The 18,826-nt window shown below is 66.5% G+C and overlaps 2 protein-coding genes across 6 annotated transcripts; both read left to right on the forward strand.

The window, feature by feature from the left end:
• Positions 1–877: 877 nt before the first annotated feature.
• TMEM132A (transmembrane protein 132A) lies at positions 878–7,358 on the forward strand. Its single transcript, XM_055813341.1, is given in 13 exon segments — positions 878–1,112; positions 2,051–2,262; positions 2,335–2,625; positions 2,715–2,861; positions 2,863–3,098; positions 3,186–3,335; positions 3,740–3,932; positions 4,006–4,149; positions 4,240–4,442; positions 4,703–4,979; positions 5,375–5,566; positions 5,651–5,857; positions 5,859–7,358. Coding segments are annotated over 13 exon segments (3,237 nt in total). The 5' UTR covers positions 878–1,045; the 3' UTR covers positions 6,777–7,358.
• A 3,005-nt stretch (positions 7,359–10,363) lies between these two features.
• On the forward strand, positions 10,364–15,653 carry CD6 (CD6 molecule). Of its 5 annotated transcripts, none has more exons than XM_055813377.1 (13): positions 10,364–10,562; positions 11,686–11,760; positions 12,495–12,566; positions 12,705–13,013; positions 13,118–13,417; positions 13,536–13,604; positions 13,720–13,860; positions 14,022–14,150; positions 14,241–14,348; positions 14,432–14,512; positions 14,625–14,819; positions 15,166–15,261; positions 15,385–15,653. In XM_055813377.1, exons 1-13 carry the CDS (start codon positions 10,508–10,510, stop codon positions 15,480–15,482), a joined length of 1,728 nt encoding a protein of 575 aa, XP_055669352.1. In that variant the 5' UTR covers positions 10,364–10,507; the 3' UTR covers positions 15,483–15,653. The 5 variants fall into 5 exon arrangements, with proteins under 5 accessions (XP_055669352.1, XP_055669353.1, XP_055669351.1 ...); XM_055813378.1 differs by having other exon boundaries at positions 15,412–15,653; XM_055813376.1 differs by having other exon boundaries at positions 14,049–14,150; positions 15,097–15,261.
• The last annotated feature ends 3,173 nt before the right edge of the window (positions 15,654–18,826 follow it).

Raw genomic sequence — 18,826 nt, forward strand, 5'->3', positions numbered from 1 at the left:
GCCCCCCATACCCCACTCGGGGTGGACAGGTGTGGGGGGCTCATTTCTGGGGCGCAGGGGTGGTGCCACACATGTCCATCTCTCTGTTTGCTGAGGCCGGCGCTGAGCACGGAGTAGGACAGGGGGTTTATCCGTGCCAGGATCCGTCCCCATCTGTCCCCATCGCCCCCCAGCCGTCCCCGCTGCCCTGTGCTGGCTGCCGTGCCTCCCGCTCGTGCCGTGCCCCCGGCTACGTCTGCCCTGCAGTACCTCCCATGTCCCCAGTGCCCCCCAGTTGCCGTGATGTGGACGGGACAGGGAAGGATGAGCATGAACCGGGCTGAGAGTCCCTGCTGGGGTGTCTCTCCCTGTGGGCTGTTCTGTCCGGCGCTGTGCCTGGGCATGGGGATGGGGGTGGGATAGGAGTGAGGATGGGGATGGGGAGCAGGAATGGAGAGCGGGGTGAGGATGGGGAGTGGGATGAGAATAGGGATGGGGAGCAGAATGGAGATGGGGATGGGGACTGAGATGGAAATGGGGATGGGGATGAGGATGGTGAGTGGGATAGGGAGTGGGATGGAGATGGGGATTGGGGGTAGGACAGGACGGGGAGTGAGCCAGGGAGCAGGGATGGGGATGGGGAGCAGGGTGGGAATGGAGATGTGGATGGGGATTGAGATGGAGATGGGGATGGGAATGCGGACGGGGATGGGGATTGAGATGGAGATGGGGATGGGAATGGAGAGTGGGGTGGAGATGAGGATGGGGATGGGGACGGTAATGAGGATGAGAAAGAGGATAGGGATGGGGATGGGATGGGGATGGGGATGGGATGGAGTGGGGAGCGGGAGGGCAGGGCGCGGCGCTCGGCGCGGCACAGCCCGGGGCCGGGGCGGCTGTGGGAGCGGGGCGGGAACGGGGCCCGGCGCCGCGCGGGGCGGGCAGGGCCGGGGTTTAGGACCCGGCGGGACGAGGCGGCGCCGGTGCCGGTCCCGCCCCGGCCCCATTGTCTGGGCGCGGAGGCGGAGGGACGGGAGCGGCGGCCGCCGCTCGCACGGACGCGGCCATGGCCCCCGCACCGGCCCCGGGGCCCCGGCTGGCGCTGCTGGCCGCCGCCCTGCTCTGCGCCCCAGGTGAGTGCGGCCGCACCGGCACCGGCACCGGCACCGGCACCGCCGGCAGACCCGAGCCGGGCTCCACGCCCGCACGCGTCCCCCGTCCGAGGCGACCTGCCCCCCATTCCTGCGTTCGGGATCGCCGCGAGCTGCTCCCTCCGTCCCCGCGATCCCGAGGGGATCCGCTCCCCCGGTTCCCTCCGTCCCCGCGATCCCGAGGGGATCCGCTCCCCCGGCTCCCCCTCCACCCCTGCCATCCCGAGGGGATCCACTCCCCCGCGCACTCAGGACCTTCTCCGAGCCGGAGAAGAGCCGCTCGCCCTCCACCGCATGGGATCCCCCGAGATCAGGAGGGGATCCCCCAAGCACCGTGGGATCCGCTGTGATCTCGGGGGGATTGTGAGGGGATCTCCTCCCCATCCACGCGGGATCCTTACAGTCCGAGGGGATCCCCGACCCACGGGAACGCGTGATCTGCCTCAGTCCTCCCCCTGCTCACTGGATCCCTGCGATCTGCCCGGGGAGCTGCTCCTTCCCATGCCCGCGGGGAGCTGTAGATCGGGTGGGATCTGTCCCTGACCAGTGGGTAAGCCCTGCCGGGATATCCCGGCGGGATCTGTTCCGTGCACACGGGGATCCCTGTGATCTGGCTGCCCTGATCCTGGATCCCACCCAGCGGGACCTGGCACCCACCGGGGAAGCGGGTGCCCACGCCGCCGGCACAGCTGGGCAGCCTGGTGGGCACCGGGGTGCAGCCAGGCCGGGGGGATCCCCACTGCCCCCCACCGCTCAGCCCTGGGGTGCTGGGGTGACCCTGTCGGGGGGCTGGGGTGCCTGGGGATGCCGTGTCTCCCCCAGCCACCCACGGGGGTGGGCATGGAGACCCCCGCTTGGCACCCCAGGGGTGGCACACCACGTGGCCCCCGAGGCCGGTGACACAGCTCCTGTCCTGGCAGCGAGGGGTGACGGGGAACCCCCCGAGCCCGTGTACCTGCCGGCAGCCCTGGAGGTGCTCGGCGTGCCCGAGTACTACCGGCTGCAGCGGGCGGACCGGGACCTGCCCGCCAACGCCTCACTGCGCGCCCGCACCGAGAGCTACCTGCTGCTGCGGCACGGCCCTGCGCAGCCCCTCGTCCAGGCCACCTACCCGCCCTTCAGCACCCGGCAGGTAACACGGCCCCCGCTGCCCCCACACCCCGGGGCAGCATGGCCCCCCGCCACCAGCCTCATCTCTTTGCAGGAGGTGCCCGCCGAGACCCCCCTGGGAAAGGATGGCTCGGCAGCCTGGGCCATCCGTGCCGTCCCCCTCGAGAGCGCCGTGTCCCCGGCCGAGCCTGTTGCCCGTGTCCTCTTCCACCTGCAAGGTCCCGACTGGCTGCCTGGGGAGCGGGACCACCCTGGGGAGCGGGACCACCCTTGGGTGCGAGACCACCTTGGGGAGCGGGACCACCCGGGGGAGCGGGACCTGCCCTGCGTCACCCTCCATGCACACCACCGTGGCCGGGTGGCCCGTGGGACATGCCGCCTGCAGGTCAGTGCCACCCACCGAGGCTGGAACCCCCCTGGGGGTCCCCACTGCTCGGCCCCCACCCTGATCCAGGGTTCTGCTGCCCTCTCCAGACACCCCTGGGCGTCTGTGTGGTGGAGCTGGAGATCCCCCCACGCTGGTTCTCCCCGGCATCCCCCACCTTACGCAGCCGCCGCCGGGCAGCTGAGCCCCCCGGGCGCCCCGAGCCCCCCGAGCCGGCCGAGCTCCACTACAGCGTGGTGGGGGCCGGGGGAGTGCGGACACGGCGGGGGCCGGGAGCGGAGCCGTGGTGGGGAGGCACCGCGGTACCTGGGCATGCTGGAGCTGCGGGCGGCTGAGCCGGCGCGGCGGCAGGAGGTACGGCTGGACGACAAGGTGCTGCTGCGGGTGCCTGACGCCACGCTGCGCCCAGGGCAGCGCTTCACTGCCACCCTCGCCCTTCGGCACAACTTCACCGCTGACCAGCTGACGCTCCGGTGAGACCCCCGGGTTGGGCTGGGGGCCCCCACGGAGGGTGGCACGTGCCAGGAGAGGGATGGCGTGTGATGGGGATCTGCTGGTAGGATCAAGGCGAAGAAGGGGCTGCAGGTGGTGGCGGCCCGCCCTGGGGCCCCCGCTGCCTGGACCGCCCAGCTGGAGCGCAGCCGGGGCCCCAAGCACTCGACGGCCGTGGTGACATGCCGGCGGAGCGGGGATGCTCGCAGCAGCTGGAGGTAGGGAGCGGTATGGCACCCTGGCTCCTAGGGACCCCCAGTATGGGAGGGGGCTTCTGCATGGGGACTCAGTGCAGCCCAGTAGTGCCCAGTCCAAGCAAGGGGGACCAGCATGGCAGTCCCCATCCCAGTGTGGCCCAGCTGGAGCAGGGGGGGACCTGTGCATTGCACCTCTCCCATCCCAGTATGGCCCAGTCGCAGCAGGGGCACCTGTGCATTGCACCGCTTCCATGCCAGTGTGGCCCAGCTGGAGCAGGGGGACCTGTGCATTGCACCTCTCCCATCCCAGTATGGCCCAGTCGCAGCAGGGGCACCTGTATGCATTGCACCGCTTCCATCCCAGTATGGCCCAGTGGGGGAGCTGGAGGACACAGGGCAGCCCTGACCCCCATGTGGTGGCACAGGGTGGCCGACTCCTCCACATTCCTGTACCTGGACCTGGCGGTGGAGAATGGGACGGGGGGGCTGGCACCGGCGCGGCCCCTCACCTGGCAGGTGGAGTACCCCGGCCAGGACCCCGAGGCCCAGAAGGACAAACTAGTGTGGGAGATCCAGGTGTCGGAGCGGGATGTCCGTGCCCTCGTCCCCCTGGTACAGGTGGGTGCCCCCTACCCTGGCCCCCACCCCTGACCCCATGAGGCCACGTGCTCAGCCCCACTCTGCCCCACAGGAGCTGGAGATCCTGAACACAGCCCCACTGACGGGGGTCCCCCGTGCCGTGCCGGTGAAGCTGGTGGCGGTAGAGGCAGGCGGCGGCGTGACTGAGCTCACCGAGCCCCCGGGCTGCGAGTCGGCCGACAAGCAGGTGCTGCAGGTGAGTGGGGCTCCCAGTGCCCCCCCAGCATCCCCTCCGCTGCCCAGGCACTGCCCGCTCCCCCTGCCCCTCTGCGTGTCCCCCTACCAGGTCTCAGATGCCTGTGACACGGTGTTCGTGGGGGGCAAGGAGAGCCGGGGGGCACGGGGGGCACGGGTGGACTTCTGGTCCCGGCGCTTGCATGCCTCGCTGCGCTTCACCGTCTGGGCACCGCTGCTGCCCCTGCGTGTCCAGCTGGGCGACACCGCGCTGGAGCAAGTGCGGGGCTGGCGCCTGCCTGGTGGCCCCGAGAGGTGAGCCCAGCACCCGGGGGGGACCCTGCCACCACGCCCTGCTGTGCTGAGCCCCATGGGTGTTAGAGGGTACATCCCCACCCCGCTGAGCCCTGTGGAACTTGTGACATGTGCTCTTGCCCCACTGAGCCCCATGGCACCCGTGAGATGCACCCTTGTCCCACTGAGCTCCATGGTGCTTGGGGTGGGCACTCCAGCCCCGCTGAGCCCCCACGCACTCGTGGCACATCCCGATGTCCCGGTGTCCCCACTACCTGCAGTGCCGCGGCAGAGGCAGAGGAGCCCGGGGAGGAGGCTGAGCGGCGGGCACGGGGCTGCCGGCCCCAGTACCAGCGGACGGCGGTGAAGGTCCTGGCGCACTTTGTGGCCCACCCACTCGATGGTGGCCGTCACCTCACTTACCTGCCCGGTCCTGACTGGCTCCTGGATGTCACCCACCTGGTGGCCAGCCAGACCCGGGTGCAGGACCCCCGCGTGGCTTCACTGGAGGGGGGCACCGTGGTGGTCGGCCGAGAGCCTGGGGTCACTTCTGTGGAGGTAGGCTTGGGGGCTTGTCTTTTGTGGGGGCTGGAGGGGGTCCTGGGGGTGGACAGAGGGAGGTGGGGGCCTGCAGGGGGGGGCTGGCAGTGGAGGGAGGGAGATGGGGTGGTGGAAGGGGTCCTGGCAGTTGAAAGAGGGAGACGGAAGGCTAGAGGGGGTGCTGGGGCTGGAGGGAGGAAGATGGGGTGGTGGAGGGGTTCCTGGGGGAGGAGGGAGGGAAACGGGGGGCTGGAGGGGGTTCTGGGGATGGAGGGAGGGAAATGGGAGGCTGGAGGGGGTCCCAGGGGGAGCTGAGGGATGCAGGGGCTGGGGGACCAGGGCGGGGGTGGCAGAAGATGGGGGCACAGCGGCGGTAAGCCTGGGTGCTCAGCAGGTACCCCCCATGCCCCCAGGTCCGCTCCCCGCTCTCGGACTCCATCCTGGGGGAGCAGATGCTGGTGGTGTCGGAGGAGAAGGTGACGGTGACAGAGCTGCGCGCCCAGGTGGTGTCGGGGCTGTCCCTGATGCTGCGGGCAGAGCCAGGCCACCCCAGTGTGGTCACCACCACCGTCCAGGGGACGGTCACCCTGCGTGCCCCGAAGCAGGTGAGAGGGGTGGGGGGCTAATCCTGGGTGCCAGGGTGCCCTGTCCCCCCACCCCGGTGCCATCCCACCCGGCATCCCTGGCAGGAGGCGACGCTGTCCGTCTGGCTGTCCTTCTCTGACCGCACGCTGGCCCCTCTGGAGCTGTACGGCTGGCAGGACATGGCCTTGACCGTGACCTCGCTGGACCCTGCCGTGGCCACCGTGGGGGGCTCGCCCAGTGTCCCCGCCGCCCGCCCGTGGGTGGTGGCCGAGGGGCCGGGGCGGGGGTCTCTGCTGCAGCTCAGCCTGCATCCCCCCCGACGCCTGCCGCCGGGGCCGGCACCGGGCAGCCGCACTGGCCACCGGCACCGCCTGGCTCGAGGTGGGAGCCAGCCGGCGTGCACCTACCCCCGGTAGCCCCTGGCCCCGCGGTGGCCACCCCCGGCCCAGCTCGCCCTTCCCGCGGGCCGAGGGGGCCATGTCGGGGGAGGCAGTGACAGCAGCCAGCGAGCCGCGGCAGAGGGACCCCGCAGGGGTGGGACCTGCCTCCACCAAGCTCCAGGGCCTGGGGTCTTCCTCAGAGGAGGAGGAGGAAGGCTACGGCCACGACCGCGCGGGCAGGGAGGAAGAGGAGGAGGATGAGATGGTGAAGGCTCCCGAGCGGGTGACGGACCTGGAGATTGGCATGTACGTCCTGCTGGCTGTCTTCTGCCTGGCCATCTTCATCTTCCTCGTCAACTGCATCTTCTTTGTCCTGCGGTACCAGCAGAAGGAGCTGCCGGATGCCGGCACGGCCCCCTCAGCCCCCCAGCCCCACAACTGGGTCTGGCTGGGCACCGACCAGGAGGAGCTGAGCCGGCAGCTGGATCGCCGGCAGCCCGAGCCCCCGGCCCCCGAGGCGGGCACTGAGGCCGGGCGCTGCTGCTGCGGGGTGCCCCCGGGCCCTGCACCTGGCTCTGAAGCAGGGGGTCCCCCCCCTGGCACCCCGACACCCGGGGCTCCCCTGCCCCGCAAGGAAGGGGGCACGCTGGGGGGCGGCCGGAGGAAGCGGGTGGAATTTGTCACCTTTGCGCCTGCCCGGGTCCCCGAGGAGCCCCCCCTGCCCGCCCCCAATGTCCAGTCCATCCTGGTGGCCAGCGAGGACGACATCCGCTGGGTGTGTGAGGACATGGGGCTGCGGGACCCCGAGGAGCTCAGGAGCTACATGGAGAGGATCCGGGGCAGCTCCTGACCCCGGGGGGGCAGCCCCTGGCCCCCCCAGCCCGGGCAAACCAGTAAGGGACCGACCTCCTCCCCATGCCGCCCTGGGGGACACACACACATCCCCCCTTTTCCCTGCCTGGCAGCGGGCTGTGCTGCTCCTGGGGACCACTGCCCATCCCTTCTGGTGGCCTGAACCCCAAGCCCTGGTCACCCAAGGGACCAGCCCCAGGTGCCCGCCGGGGGGGTCTCCCCCTTCCTTGGGGTGCACAGCAGCACCCCTCACCTCAGTGGCCTCGGGGAGGAAGCCGGGGTGCCCTTACTGCTTTGGGTCTCATTGCGACATTGTGTTCATAGTGATGATGATGATGATGATAATGATGAGTCCTGTGGTCTGATCCCGGGGAGGGTCCCATGCCCCCCACCCCACCTGTGCCATGAGGAGGAGGGGGGTACGCGCCTTCCCCCCTCCTTCACCCTGGCCACGCATCCGTTTTGTACGACTGGCATTTTCTACCTGTAACGCCCTGGGAAGGGGCTGCTGTGAGGGGCTGTTATTTATGGAAGATTTTTAATTCTGACATTGTTACAAAAATAAAATATTTAAAAAAGACAGGCAGCCCCTGTGCCGTGCTGTCTGCCCCCGCTGCCGGGTACTGGCAGGTCACATCCTGCCACTGTCCCAGGGCAGGGGCAGCAGGGATGGGGAGGATGGTGCGGTGCTGGGGCACCACCATGGTGCTGCTGGCAAGAAGCAGCTCTGCCAGGCACGGCTCAGCCCGCTGGGCTCCTGGGAATGGGCTCGTGCCCTTGGCATTGGCTCCACGTGGGAATAAATGTGGGAGATGGTCATGGGAAGGGCTCGGGGGCCAGTTCTGCACTGGCCCAGGTGGGGTGACCTAGGGGCAAGGGACCTCCTTCGTCCCTGTCCTGCCATGGGGAAGGGGCTGCTGCCTTCCTCCTCCTCTGCCTGCCCAGCCCGAGCACCCAGGACCAGCCCATCTCTGCCTGGCAACCCCAAGCTCCAGCAGTGTCTCTCCTCCATGGAAAACCACAAGGATTTCCACACCTTCAGCCCCCCAGTCTGTCCCAGTGGTCTGGGGACCGCCCCAAAATGCCCTGGGTGATAGCAGGGGACACCCCCCCTCTGCCACCCTGCTTGTGGCAGGCTGCCCATGCTGAGCTGGCACCCACCAACCTTCCCCTTCCCTCTGCCCCACACTGGGGCTTGAGCCATTCCCCCAGCTCCCCCAAACCCATGGGGCCACCAAGATGGGGTGACCGCTCTGGCTGCCTGGGGTCCTGGCCCCCCTGCCCTGCTGGCGCTGGGACCAGCATCCCTGTTCCCAGGGAAGGGGGGGTGGCAGCGCCTGGTGATCCAGGCAAAAAGCAGGCAGGTGACCGACTGGATCCCTGCCGGCAAGAAGTAGTTATCCATGTGGCAGCTGGGGATGCTCCCTGTCAGCGTTAGGGTGGTCAGAGCTGGGGCTAGCCCTCAGGACACCCCCATGTCCCCCACCCAATCCCCACTGGCCACAAAGGCACCCCAAGCAGGAGGTGACACTCCTGTCCCCATGCCAGCACTCACTGTAGTCCCCTGGGCAGCACATCTCGCAGGCTGGCAGCAAGAGGAGGGTCAAGCAGCCCCAACGCCAGCGGTGAGCCCAGCCTGGAGACAAGAAGAAAGCCATGACAGCTCCTTTCATGCACTCAGGGCCCCCAGTGCAGGCAAACTCCGGGCATGCAGGAAAGTGGAGAGAGCACGGGAAAAACTCAAACCCTTTGGGGTTCCTCCACCAACTCCAACTGCCGCAGCGAGGGGCTGCGGTGGCTGCCCTGGGACCAGGGAGGAGCAGGCACCGCTCACCAGGGATGCTGGCAAGGAGCTCACTGATGCTGATGAGCAGGTACCAGAGGACCTGCCACCAGACGGGCAGTGTGGCAGCCGGGTAGTGGTCCTTGCCAGTGGGCTGTGGCACTGCCTGGTAGCGCTGCACATACTGCAGCCTCTCCCGCTCCAGGACACCTGCGGGATGCGGGCAGGGTGCTGAGTGCCCGCCGAGCTCTTGCTGGTGGCAGCCTCCCACCCCAGCTTGGGTCCTACCTGCCATGAGGATGGAGGTGAGGCCGAAGAACATGCCCAGGGCCATCCGCTAGAGCGCTGAGCGCAGCAGCCTCTGCCTGGCTAGGAAGGGGTTGATGAAGTGGTCCTTCAGGAGCACCAAGGCCACCAAGACTACCACGTTGGCCAGGAGCAGCCAGGCATCTGGGAGCTGCGGGGCAGAGGCAGGTCAGGCACCAGCCCCCACCCACAGCAGGCAGCTCAGCATCTCATGGGACACCCTGGCTCCCACCCCAGCCCCCACACATCAAGTCCATGGAGCTGCCAGCCTCATCCCTCCGGACCACCACGGCTCTCAGCCTTGGCTCTCCACCACCACCTCAACCCCTCTCCAGGCTGTCCCTCTTACCGTGTGGGTGCCCCACGTTCCTGTCCCTCCCTGGCTCCCTGTTCCCTGTTCCTGCTGAACAGACATGTATGACAGCTCAGAAGCAAAAATCCCTGTCAGCCTCCGTGGCTTCTTGACAAAGCTTTCTGCACGCACCCCCCCTTACTCAGGAGGCTTTGCTCACCCGCCCAGCACAGCTCTGCTGGGTCCTCGCACCAAAGCCCCTCGCTGAGGCTGGGGTCTCCCCCTGCTATAGGGGTGTCAGAGCTCCAAGTGTGCTGGGAGATGTTGTGCACCCACCAGCTCCCACCAGAGCCTCCCAGGGCCACCATAAAGCATCCTTCAGCTCTTCCATGTCCTTGCACCCCCTCCTGCACAAACAAGCCCCTCCAGGCTCCCTGGCACAGGGGAAGACCCCAAAGGCAGAGCTCCCCAGCCCATGGCCACAGCTCCTGGCATTCCCACGGCCCCCAGCATCCCCATGGCTCCTGGCAACCCCATGGCCCCCTGCATCCCGACAGTCCCCAGCCATCAGGCATCCCCACCTGACAGAGGGATGAGCTCTCCGGGACTGGGGGGCCCTGATGAGCTCTGTGATAACCAGCAGCTGGGCAAGGGAAGAGCCGGGTGGCAGATCTTGGAGTCACCATGAGTTGTCCTCTGCAGCTCCCTTGTGCCACGGGGTGGAGCAGGGTGTGAAGGACCCTCCAGCAGACAGCACCAAAAAGCACCGGCCATGTCACACCTGCCTGTGGTGTCACAAGCACCCTCCTGCCCACCTCAGCCCCAGAAAATGGAGGAAAAGGAGGGAGCCCCACGCTCTGCTCCATCACCCATGGAGGACCCGGAGCTTGGGGGAGCCTGAGCCCCACCACGCCACCAGAGATGCTGTACCAAACCGGTGACACAGTGGCACGCCAGGAGCAGAAAATCATGGCTCCTGCAAGACCCATGTCCCCCAGGTGCTGAGTGTGACCCAGGTGGGACCACCGGGTCCCCATGGCTCCCATCACCCCGAGGGATGCCGCAGGCACGTGGTGTGGTCCCTGAGCAGAACCCACCTCCACCGGACCCCCCGCTTCCTCCCCACAAGTGTGCAGGATGGAGCCACCCCATCACACTCCTCCGCCCCACAGTGCTGAGCTGGCTTCCTGCAGCCCTCGACCACAAACCGGGAACAGAAGGCACATGAGCAGCAGGCAGCAGACGGGGCCACAGCCGAACCATGTCCCCAGGCCACTGAGAGAGGACAGGACCACCCGCCCCCTGGCTCCCCAAGTGCCATGGGGCTGCCCCACAGCCACTGAGCAGGATGGAGGGGCTCTGCCTGCTCTTGGTGACTCTCTCCACCGCAGCGCCCGGACACGGTACGCCAATATCCCCACCCTGTCCTTCCCTGTTCCTCTTAGTGTGCCGGGACCCCAGGGTGATGGCTCTGCTGATGTCTGAGCCGGGTCCCTGCTGCCTCGCCGGGGCAGGGGGTGTTGGTGGGTGCAGAGGGGTGTTACCAGCGGTGGTTCAGCACTGAGCGAGGATGCTCCGCGGGCAGCTCTGCAAAGTTGAGCTCTTTGCCTTCCTGAGGTGCTTGACGCTCCTTGATGTGCCCAGTGGGAGCGAGAGAAGGGTGTCCCTGCTTGGGGGGCGGTGACTCTGCGGACCCTAAAAGGGCTCTCGGGGCCACCCTTCCCATCAGCTCCCACCCCGGCCCTGTGGGAACCGGGTAATGCTCTCCTGGTTTTGGCAAGCAGGAGCCAGAACTCACCCTGTCTGCTGGTGTCACCAGCATCATCGCCCTGGGATGGCTTCTGGGGACGATACTACCTGCTCGCCCCGGCCCGGCAGGGTCTAGAGTGTTTTCACACCTGAAATGGCTGCCTCGGTGCCTCTACTCAACTGGGGGACGGTCGCCATTGCCTTCATTTCCGCTGACGGCTCCTTCCCGCACCTTTGCCGGTGCCTGCCTTGGGCTCAAGGCACGGTGCCCAGCAGGACTGCGGGGCGGCTCTTCCTTGCTGCACCCCTGCTCCCACACTCATCCCTTACCTTTTCCTTTAACATTTTTAACACCAAGCCAGAGCCCAGCAGTTAGGGCAATGGTTTCCCATGGAGCCCACCGGGACGCCCACTCGACGCGCCCCACCAGTGGGGTTTTGGTGGCAGTGATGGCGAGCGCAGCTCATCTCACCCCGGGGGGCAAATCCTTCCTCCCGGAGGAGCCCAACAGTGGATTTTTCCGGTGATAACGGCGGGGGCTCGGTTACAGCTGTGTGTTGAGGCAAAGGGATGGGAAAGAGGAGACAGGGAGGATGGGATGGAGCCCTGCACCCAAAATGGTGCCGTGCCCTCAGGGTGGCTGGGGAGAGGGAAAAGCCTAAAACGAGACCGCGGTGGCGGCAGCATCCGCTCACCGGAGGCACAGACTCGCAGGGGTCCGGGCTGGGGGTGCAGGCAGGCAGGTACGGGCAGCGGGCAGACCCTCTCTGTCGGCAGGGGCAGCGAGCTGGAAGGCAGCGGTGTCGGCAGCCCAGGCACGTAATGGCACCCCACACTTCAGCATTCCCCCCGGTGAGTGTGCCCCAGTACCGCCATGCTACGGCCACCTTCTGCCTCCCCCAGCCTGCGAGCAGACCCCACGCCAGGACTTGGCCCCGGGGCATGTTGCCCACCCAAGAAGGGCTGACGTAAGGACACAGGGACTGATTTTTAGGGGTGCAAGAGAGATGCGGCCAGGGCTCAAGGGGGCTCCCCACAGTGCCGCCCATTTTGTGGCAGCCTGGGGAGCCATTTTGGAAATCCTTCTCCGGAGCAGCACCACTCTTCAGGCAACTGGGACGCACATTCCTGCACCCTCTTCATCTGTCCCCTGCCCTCCCCATGGCTATGAGCGGGGGTGGCAGGAGAGCCATGTCCCTCTGGTTTGCCATCTGTGAGCCACAGAGTGCCCAGAGGCTGGCACAGGAGCGGCAAGGCGCTCCGGCACGCCGGCACAGTCAAACCTTCTGCTCCTCGCTGCGTCCCCATGCTTTGCCAGGAGAGTCAGGGCTGAGCCAAAAAAAAAAGGGGGGGGGTGGGGGGGGTGGCCCCCCGATACCCATTGGCCTCACTCCTGCTTTCGCCTTGGTGTCTGCCAGCTCTCAGCAGGGCTCTGGGTGTGTGTCCATCTGGTGGCACATCTGTCTGTCCTACAGCCATCAGCCCCACCATGCCACCTCTTTCCCTGCTCAGGGGGGCCGGTCAGCCCCGGAGGAGGGTCCCAGCAGGCTCAGCCCCTCATACCCTCTGCCCCTTCCTCCTTGCAGACCCCACGGAGCCGATGGAACCTCGCAGCACCCCAGCAGGCAGGGCGGCTGGAAACACCTCAGTGGCACCAGGTGAGCACAGAGGGCTCCTTGCACCCATGTTTCGGTGAGGAGTGGGGAACCCGGGGGTGATGGCATGCCATGGAGCCAACAGTGGCATGGGGGACAGTGCCAGGGACACCGCTACCCCTGTCCCCTGTGCCTCGCCAGCTCTTGGCATGCTGCGGCTAGCCGGCGGCCAGAGCCGGTGCGAGGGCCGGGTAGAGATGGAGCAGGCAGGTGCCTGGGGCACGGTGTGCGACGACGCCTGGGACTTGGCCGACGCTGACGTTGTGTGCCGGCAACTGCGCTGCGGCTGGGCTGTGCGCACCCATGGCGGTGCTGCCTTCGGCTGGGGCACCGGACCCATCCTGCGGGACGAGGTGCGCTGCAAGGGACACGAGGAGCATCTCTGGGACTGCCCGGCTGAGCTGGAGCATGACTGCAGCCACAAGGAAGATGCTGGTGTGGTGTGTTCAGGTGGGTTTGGTGTGTGCTGGGTCCAGCAGCCATCGGGCAGGGTCTGGGCTCTGGTGCAGGCAGGGTGCAGGCAGCGCACCCCCAGCTCTGCTCTCTGCCCACAGAGCACCAGGAGTGGCGGCTCTCCGGGGGCTGGGACGGCTGCGCCGGCCGGGTTGAGGTCTTTTTCCGTGGTACATGGAGCACAGTGTGTGACAGCACGTGGTACGAGCTGGAGGCCAGCGTGCTGTGCCACACACTGGGCTGCGGGGAGCCCCTCCAGCAGCTCGCCTTTGGCCACACGCTGCCCGGCAGGATGCTCTACCAGTGCGAGAGCCAGCAGCCCTCGCTGGCCCACTGCCAGTGGACCTACAACAAATCGGCTCCATGCCACCAGTCCCAAGCGGCTGGCGTGGTCTGTAATGGTATGAGATCCCCCCTTACCTGGCCCTGTGGTTGTGGGGGGCTGCCTGCTTGCTTGTGGCCACGGGGGTCCCCTGTGGATGAGCTGCAAGCCAGCTTCTTCTGTCCCCTTCCTGCCAGGCTCCCAGGGCTTGCAGCCACCAACCCCAATGGCCACGATGACACCAACCAACGTCACACTCCTGCACGGTGAGTGTCCTGCAGACCTGGGTCTGGGGGGGCTGCAGGGAGTACCCAGTTTGCCCTCCTTACCTGGAGGAAGGATGCCTCAGGTGTCACGAGCTGTGTCTGTTCTCTGTCTCAGCTGAGGAAGGCTCCCTGGCTGTGGGGACACAGTCCCCTCTGCACATGCCCCTCTTCATCCTCTGCCTGGTTCTGGCAGCACTGCTGCTGCTCACCGTGCTGGCCTTCACTGCCACCCTGCTGAGGGTGAGGAAGAGGAGCGGTAAGGCACCCCTGTGGGGGTATGGTGGGTCCTGGCCAGGGAGGGGGTGACACTGCCAGCCCAGCTAGGGCCACCCCACACCCAGAGCTCAGCCCAGCTGTGGGAGCGGGGCTGGCTGTGCCATGGAGCAGCTGAATGGGTCACCCCCCTTGTCCACGCAGCCCACACCATGTCCTCCCACGGGCTAGCCGGTCCGGTCCTGGTGACCCACAGCACCCAGAACCCCAGTGCGCCCTCGGGGACCTCCAATGACTACAGGGACATGCCTCCCAGCCTTCCCAAAGGACCAGGTAGGTCTGGCAGATGAACTGCCCCCCTGGGGGCTGTAGGGCAGGAGATCATGGCTGTAGATGTCTGCCCCATCCCCATCTCACCCCCAGACGCACCAGACCCAGCCCCTCCCACTGCCAAGGACTCCGACTCTGACTCTGACTACGAACACTATGACTTCAGCAGCAACCCGCCCGTGGCCCTTTCCACTTTCTACAGTGAGCATCCCACCCAGCCCTGGGACACCTGCCGCCCTGCCCTGGGTGCCCCCGCTGATGCCCCTTCCCTGCCCTCCCCGCAGACTCACTGCGCCAGCAGCCCAGCGAGCAGCTGCTCCCGCTGATGCCCAGCCAGAACGGGATGGAGCTGTTCCCTGCGGAGGGTATGGCATGGAGGTGCCTGTCCCTCTGTCCTGCAGCACTGGCTGTCTGTCCCATGGGTGGGCGAGTGGCTGTCCTGCAGCCCGGGGCTAACGGGAGCCCTGTGCCCCGCAGTGCCGGCCAGGCTGGGCCCCCCATCCTGTGGCAGGGGGAGCAGCTCCTCCACCTCCTCCTCCTCATCCACCGAGCCCTACTGCAATGACAGTGTGCCCCCCCAGCATGCCTGGGCCTGCCCCCCACCCGCTGCCGACAGCACCTGCCAGCACGCAACACCCACCACCCATGACTACAGCAACTACCCCAGCACAGGTGGGCACTGCCGTGGGCTCCGTAGTCCCAGCGATTGGAGCAGGGATGGAGACAGTGGCAGGGATGGAGAGACCCCAAGGACAGGAGCAAGGGATGGAGAGACCCCAGGGAGGAGGAACAGGGATGGAGAGACCCCAGGGATGGGGAACAGGGATGGAGAGACCCCAGGGATGGGGAACAGGGAAGGGGACAGTCCTAGGGATGGAATGGTACTGAGGGACCCCAAGGGATGGGAGCAGGGGTGGAGGATGCCAGTAAGAGACCCTGTTTCCCCCAGCTCACCAAGCAACAGCCTGTGCACCCACCCCAGTGCTCTCCCCACCCTGGGTACCTGTGTCTCCAGCAGACCCTGAGCCCACCGACAGCTCCAGTACCTCCTCGGGGGAGTGGTATGAGAATGTGCAGGACACGGAACCACCGGGAGACCTGTCCTCAGACCCCAGTGAGGACCCCACACTGACAGGGCAGGAGTGGGGTGGCACTGGGGGCTGCAGGGCTCCCCTGCCCCTGCAGCACCCTCCTCCTGCACCCTGCCCGCCTGCCTGATGGGTGCTCTCCTTTGCAGACTGGCCAGCTCCATTTTTGCCCTTAGGGGGACACATGCAGGACCCCAGCTGCTCTGAGGGCAGTGACTACGATGACATCCAGGGCTCTGCCTACTGAGGCTGCCTGAGCGCCACAGACAGAGGGTCATGGCAGGGGACACTTGGCCATGCGGCCATGGACTTGCCATGCCGCCGCCGTCTCCTCTGTGCCAGCACCGGTCCCAGTGGATGCTCGGTGCAGGTGAGATGTACCGGGCTGTATGCTGCAATTAAAAGCTTTTCCCAGTGGGCCACCGTGTCCCTCAGCCATACAGGTTGCTGGTCACCAGCCCCACAGTAGGGGAGCTCCCAAGGGCTCTCCCAGCTGCCCAGCAAGGGATAAGTGACCCAGAGGTGTCCCTTCCTGCAGTCCCCTGACAGGCTGGTCACAGCCATGGTGAGCAGCATCGTCTGCACCAGCCACAGGTCCCGGCAGCCAGATCTTCTGTCCCCAGCCCACGGCAGTGTCCTGTGGCACTGGGGGTGGTGCTCAGCCCCTAGGGCTGGCCCTGCAGGGGACGTGGGGTGCTGCCCCACAGCCATCCCTGCCACTGCATGGCAACACAGCGATGGATACACACACACCCCCAAGTTTCCCCACACCCCACCGGGCCACGGTCCTCCCCATCCCAGGGACACACTGGCCACTGTGCCAGTAATCCCCGGTGTGGGGGCTCGAGGGATGCTCATGGGGAAGGCACTGGGATCCCATCCCAAGTACACTGGCTGGTGCTGTGTGGCAGTGCTGTGTAGTCCTGGTCCCTTCTCACCCCAGCCCAGGGCTGTGGGGCAGATACCAAGCCAGGAAGTGGGACATAGCCAGCTTCCAGCCCAGGGTGGATTTGTCCCCCTCACCCAGAGCTCAGGTGGTGGGATACAGCCCCTGAGGGGAGGATACCCCCCTCCAGCATCCCATGGTCCACCTGAGCGAAGCGGCATCACCCTGTGCCAGGCACAGCTTGAGAACAGAGACACTGGTGGGCTTGGGTGCTGCACCCAGCCGGGCACAGCATCCAGCCATCACCCCTGGGGCTGGGACCCCTCCATCCCCCTGTCCTTGGGGCTTTCCCTGCACCCCACATGGCTCCTTCCATCAGTAAACCAAACTGAATGGCACGTCTCCCACCCCAGCACCTGCCAGAGGGTTTCCATCTCCCCAGGCGTCATGAGGTGGAGCCTCGGCAGAGGCTGGGGTTCAGACCCACCCCCGTGGAAAATTTGCCCCCTGCCACATCCTTCAGCTGTTTACCAAGGCGAGAGGCTCCGGTGGCCCCGAACAAAGGGGCCGCACCGCAACAACGGAGGAAGCACCAAAATAGCAACAAAGCCCCAGACAAAGGGGAGAGCAGCAAGGCAAGAGCAAGGAGACAGGTGCTGAGAGCAGAGCTGGGACAGGAGCGGGCATGGGGGTGGGCACAGGGGGTGCCCCCAGCCACACTCGTGGCTCCCCGAGCCAGGGCAGTGAGGCTGGTACCTTTGCAAGGGCAGATGTCGGGGCTGAGCGGACCGTGGCATGGATGGGCAGCGTGCTGATGCCCAGGGGGTACCGCTGCCCCAGGGGAGGGGGATAACCCCCCTCCCATCAGGGCACGGGGCAAAGGGCCTTAAGACAGGTACAGCAGTGCCAGCCGTTTATTGGAGCTGCTGCTGCTCCTGCAGGGGTTGACAGGCGCTGGGAAATGCCACTTCCACCATCGTTAGGATAACAGCGGCGTGCTGACAGCTGACAAGCCCATTCCTGCTCGCACCAAAGGCAGCTCCTGCCTCTTAAAAGGCTTCTCACGGGCAGGCGGCATGTCAGCACGTCCCAGCACTCCCCCCACTCCCCCCCGACCCCTCCGGAAAGATATTATAATCATCCTTATCTGTCACAGCATGCAGGCGATGCTGAGCTGACTTGCATTGCTGGCAGCAAGCAAGGATGCTCTAACCAAGCCACAGTGCAAACCCCGCCTGCAGCACCTCAGGGCTTCCAGAGCCACCCACGCCTTGGAGGGGAGGTCTGGACCCTGGGCACCCCACATCCATGGGGCTCAGGCACCCTCAGATAACAGGGGGGAGGTAGACTTTTCCCAGGGACGAAGAGTCCCAGGACACTTGGGGTGAATCAGCAACCTCAGGTTGATTTGGGGTAAGAGGGGCTCAGCTCCTGCCTGCAGACCCCAGGGCTGAGTCCCATGGGAAGGGTTGGCCCAGGAGCAGGTCTGGGGCTTGCACCCTTTCCCAGGGCATTGCCAAAGCTGTGCCAGTGCGTGGGTGGGTGGGGGGCAGCGCCAGGACCCCCAGCACCCTGTGGGACAGGGCTTGCTCCTATCACAGCCCCAGGCTGGTCTTGGGGGTGCAGCAGAACCCCCAGGATGAGTGGGAGGGGACTGGGACAGGCAGGGGCTGCAGGGAGCAGCCCACAGCCTTGCACTGGGGGTGGTCAGCACTGCCCAGCACAGGCAGGGGCAGGCAGCAGCCCCTCTCTGCCTGGCCAAAGGGATGTGGAGGCTGCAAGGAACCAAAGGAGCCGGGAGGGGACTGCCGAGCTGGGTTACCTCCAGGGATGCTGAGGCCTGGCTGGAGATGGGATGCTTGTGCTGCCGGCATCACCTGCATCTCTGTGCAACCTCTCTGAGCATCTCTGCCCGGCCCTGCCTGCGGCTGGCAGCCCACAGCGGCCCGCCACCCATCGCACCCCAGTGAGCTTCCTCTTGAGTCATGGAAAATCTTCAACCCAGAGAGTGTTTTGGGGCAGGAAACTCCCAGGGGAGCCAAGCCCCAGCTCCAAAGTTGGGGACCAGAGCATCCTGGGGCTCCGGGCAGCAGCCCAGGGCAGTAAGAGGGGATGGGAGGGCTCCCTAACCTCAGCCAGCTGCCCAGGAAGCTCTATGCCCCCAGCCCCACTCCCCAGGCACTCTCCTTTCAGCAGAAATGTCACCGGGTCAATGGAAAACAGCTGACTTCATTAGCATGCATGACCTGGATTTGGAGGAATTAATTAGGGCACAATCAATTAATGCCTCTCCCTTCCCTGGGCCATCACAGCCTGTGCCCCACGTGCCCTTGCAGGCGTGTAGGGTGTCCCTGGTGTGCCAGCAACCGGCAGAAGTGGGGACATGCCTGGATGAAACCTTCCCCCATCGCTATCCTGTGGGATCATCGCAGCGCTCCCATGGCCTGCAGGGCATGTGGTGGCTTGGCATGGCATGGCATGGCATGGCATGGCATGGCATGGCATGGCACAGCATGGTGTGACATGGCACAGCGTGGCATGCATCAGCTCCTTTGCAGGTGCTGGTGGCGGGGGCAGCGCCCGGCGCAGCACGCTTCCTGCCCTGGCACGGCGACGCTGCTCGCCTGAGCGGTGACCGCAGGCAGCGGTGAGGGTGGCGGGGCAGCTGGGGCAGAGCCGAAGCAAGGTGGCGAGGAGGAGGCGGG

This window comes from Falco peregrinus, chromosome 9 (genome assembly GCF_023634155.1).
Source record: "Falco peregrinus isolate bFalPer1 chromosome 9, bFalPer1.pri, whole genome shotgun sequence".
NCBI lineage: Eukaryota > Metazoa > Chordata > Aves > Falconiformes > Falconidae > Falco > Falco peregrinus.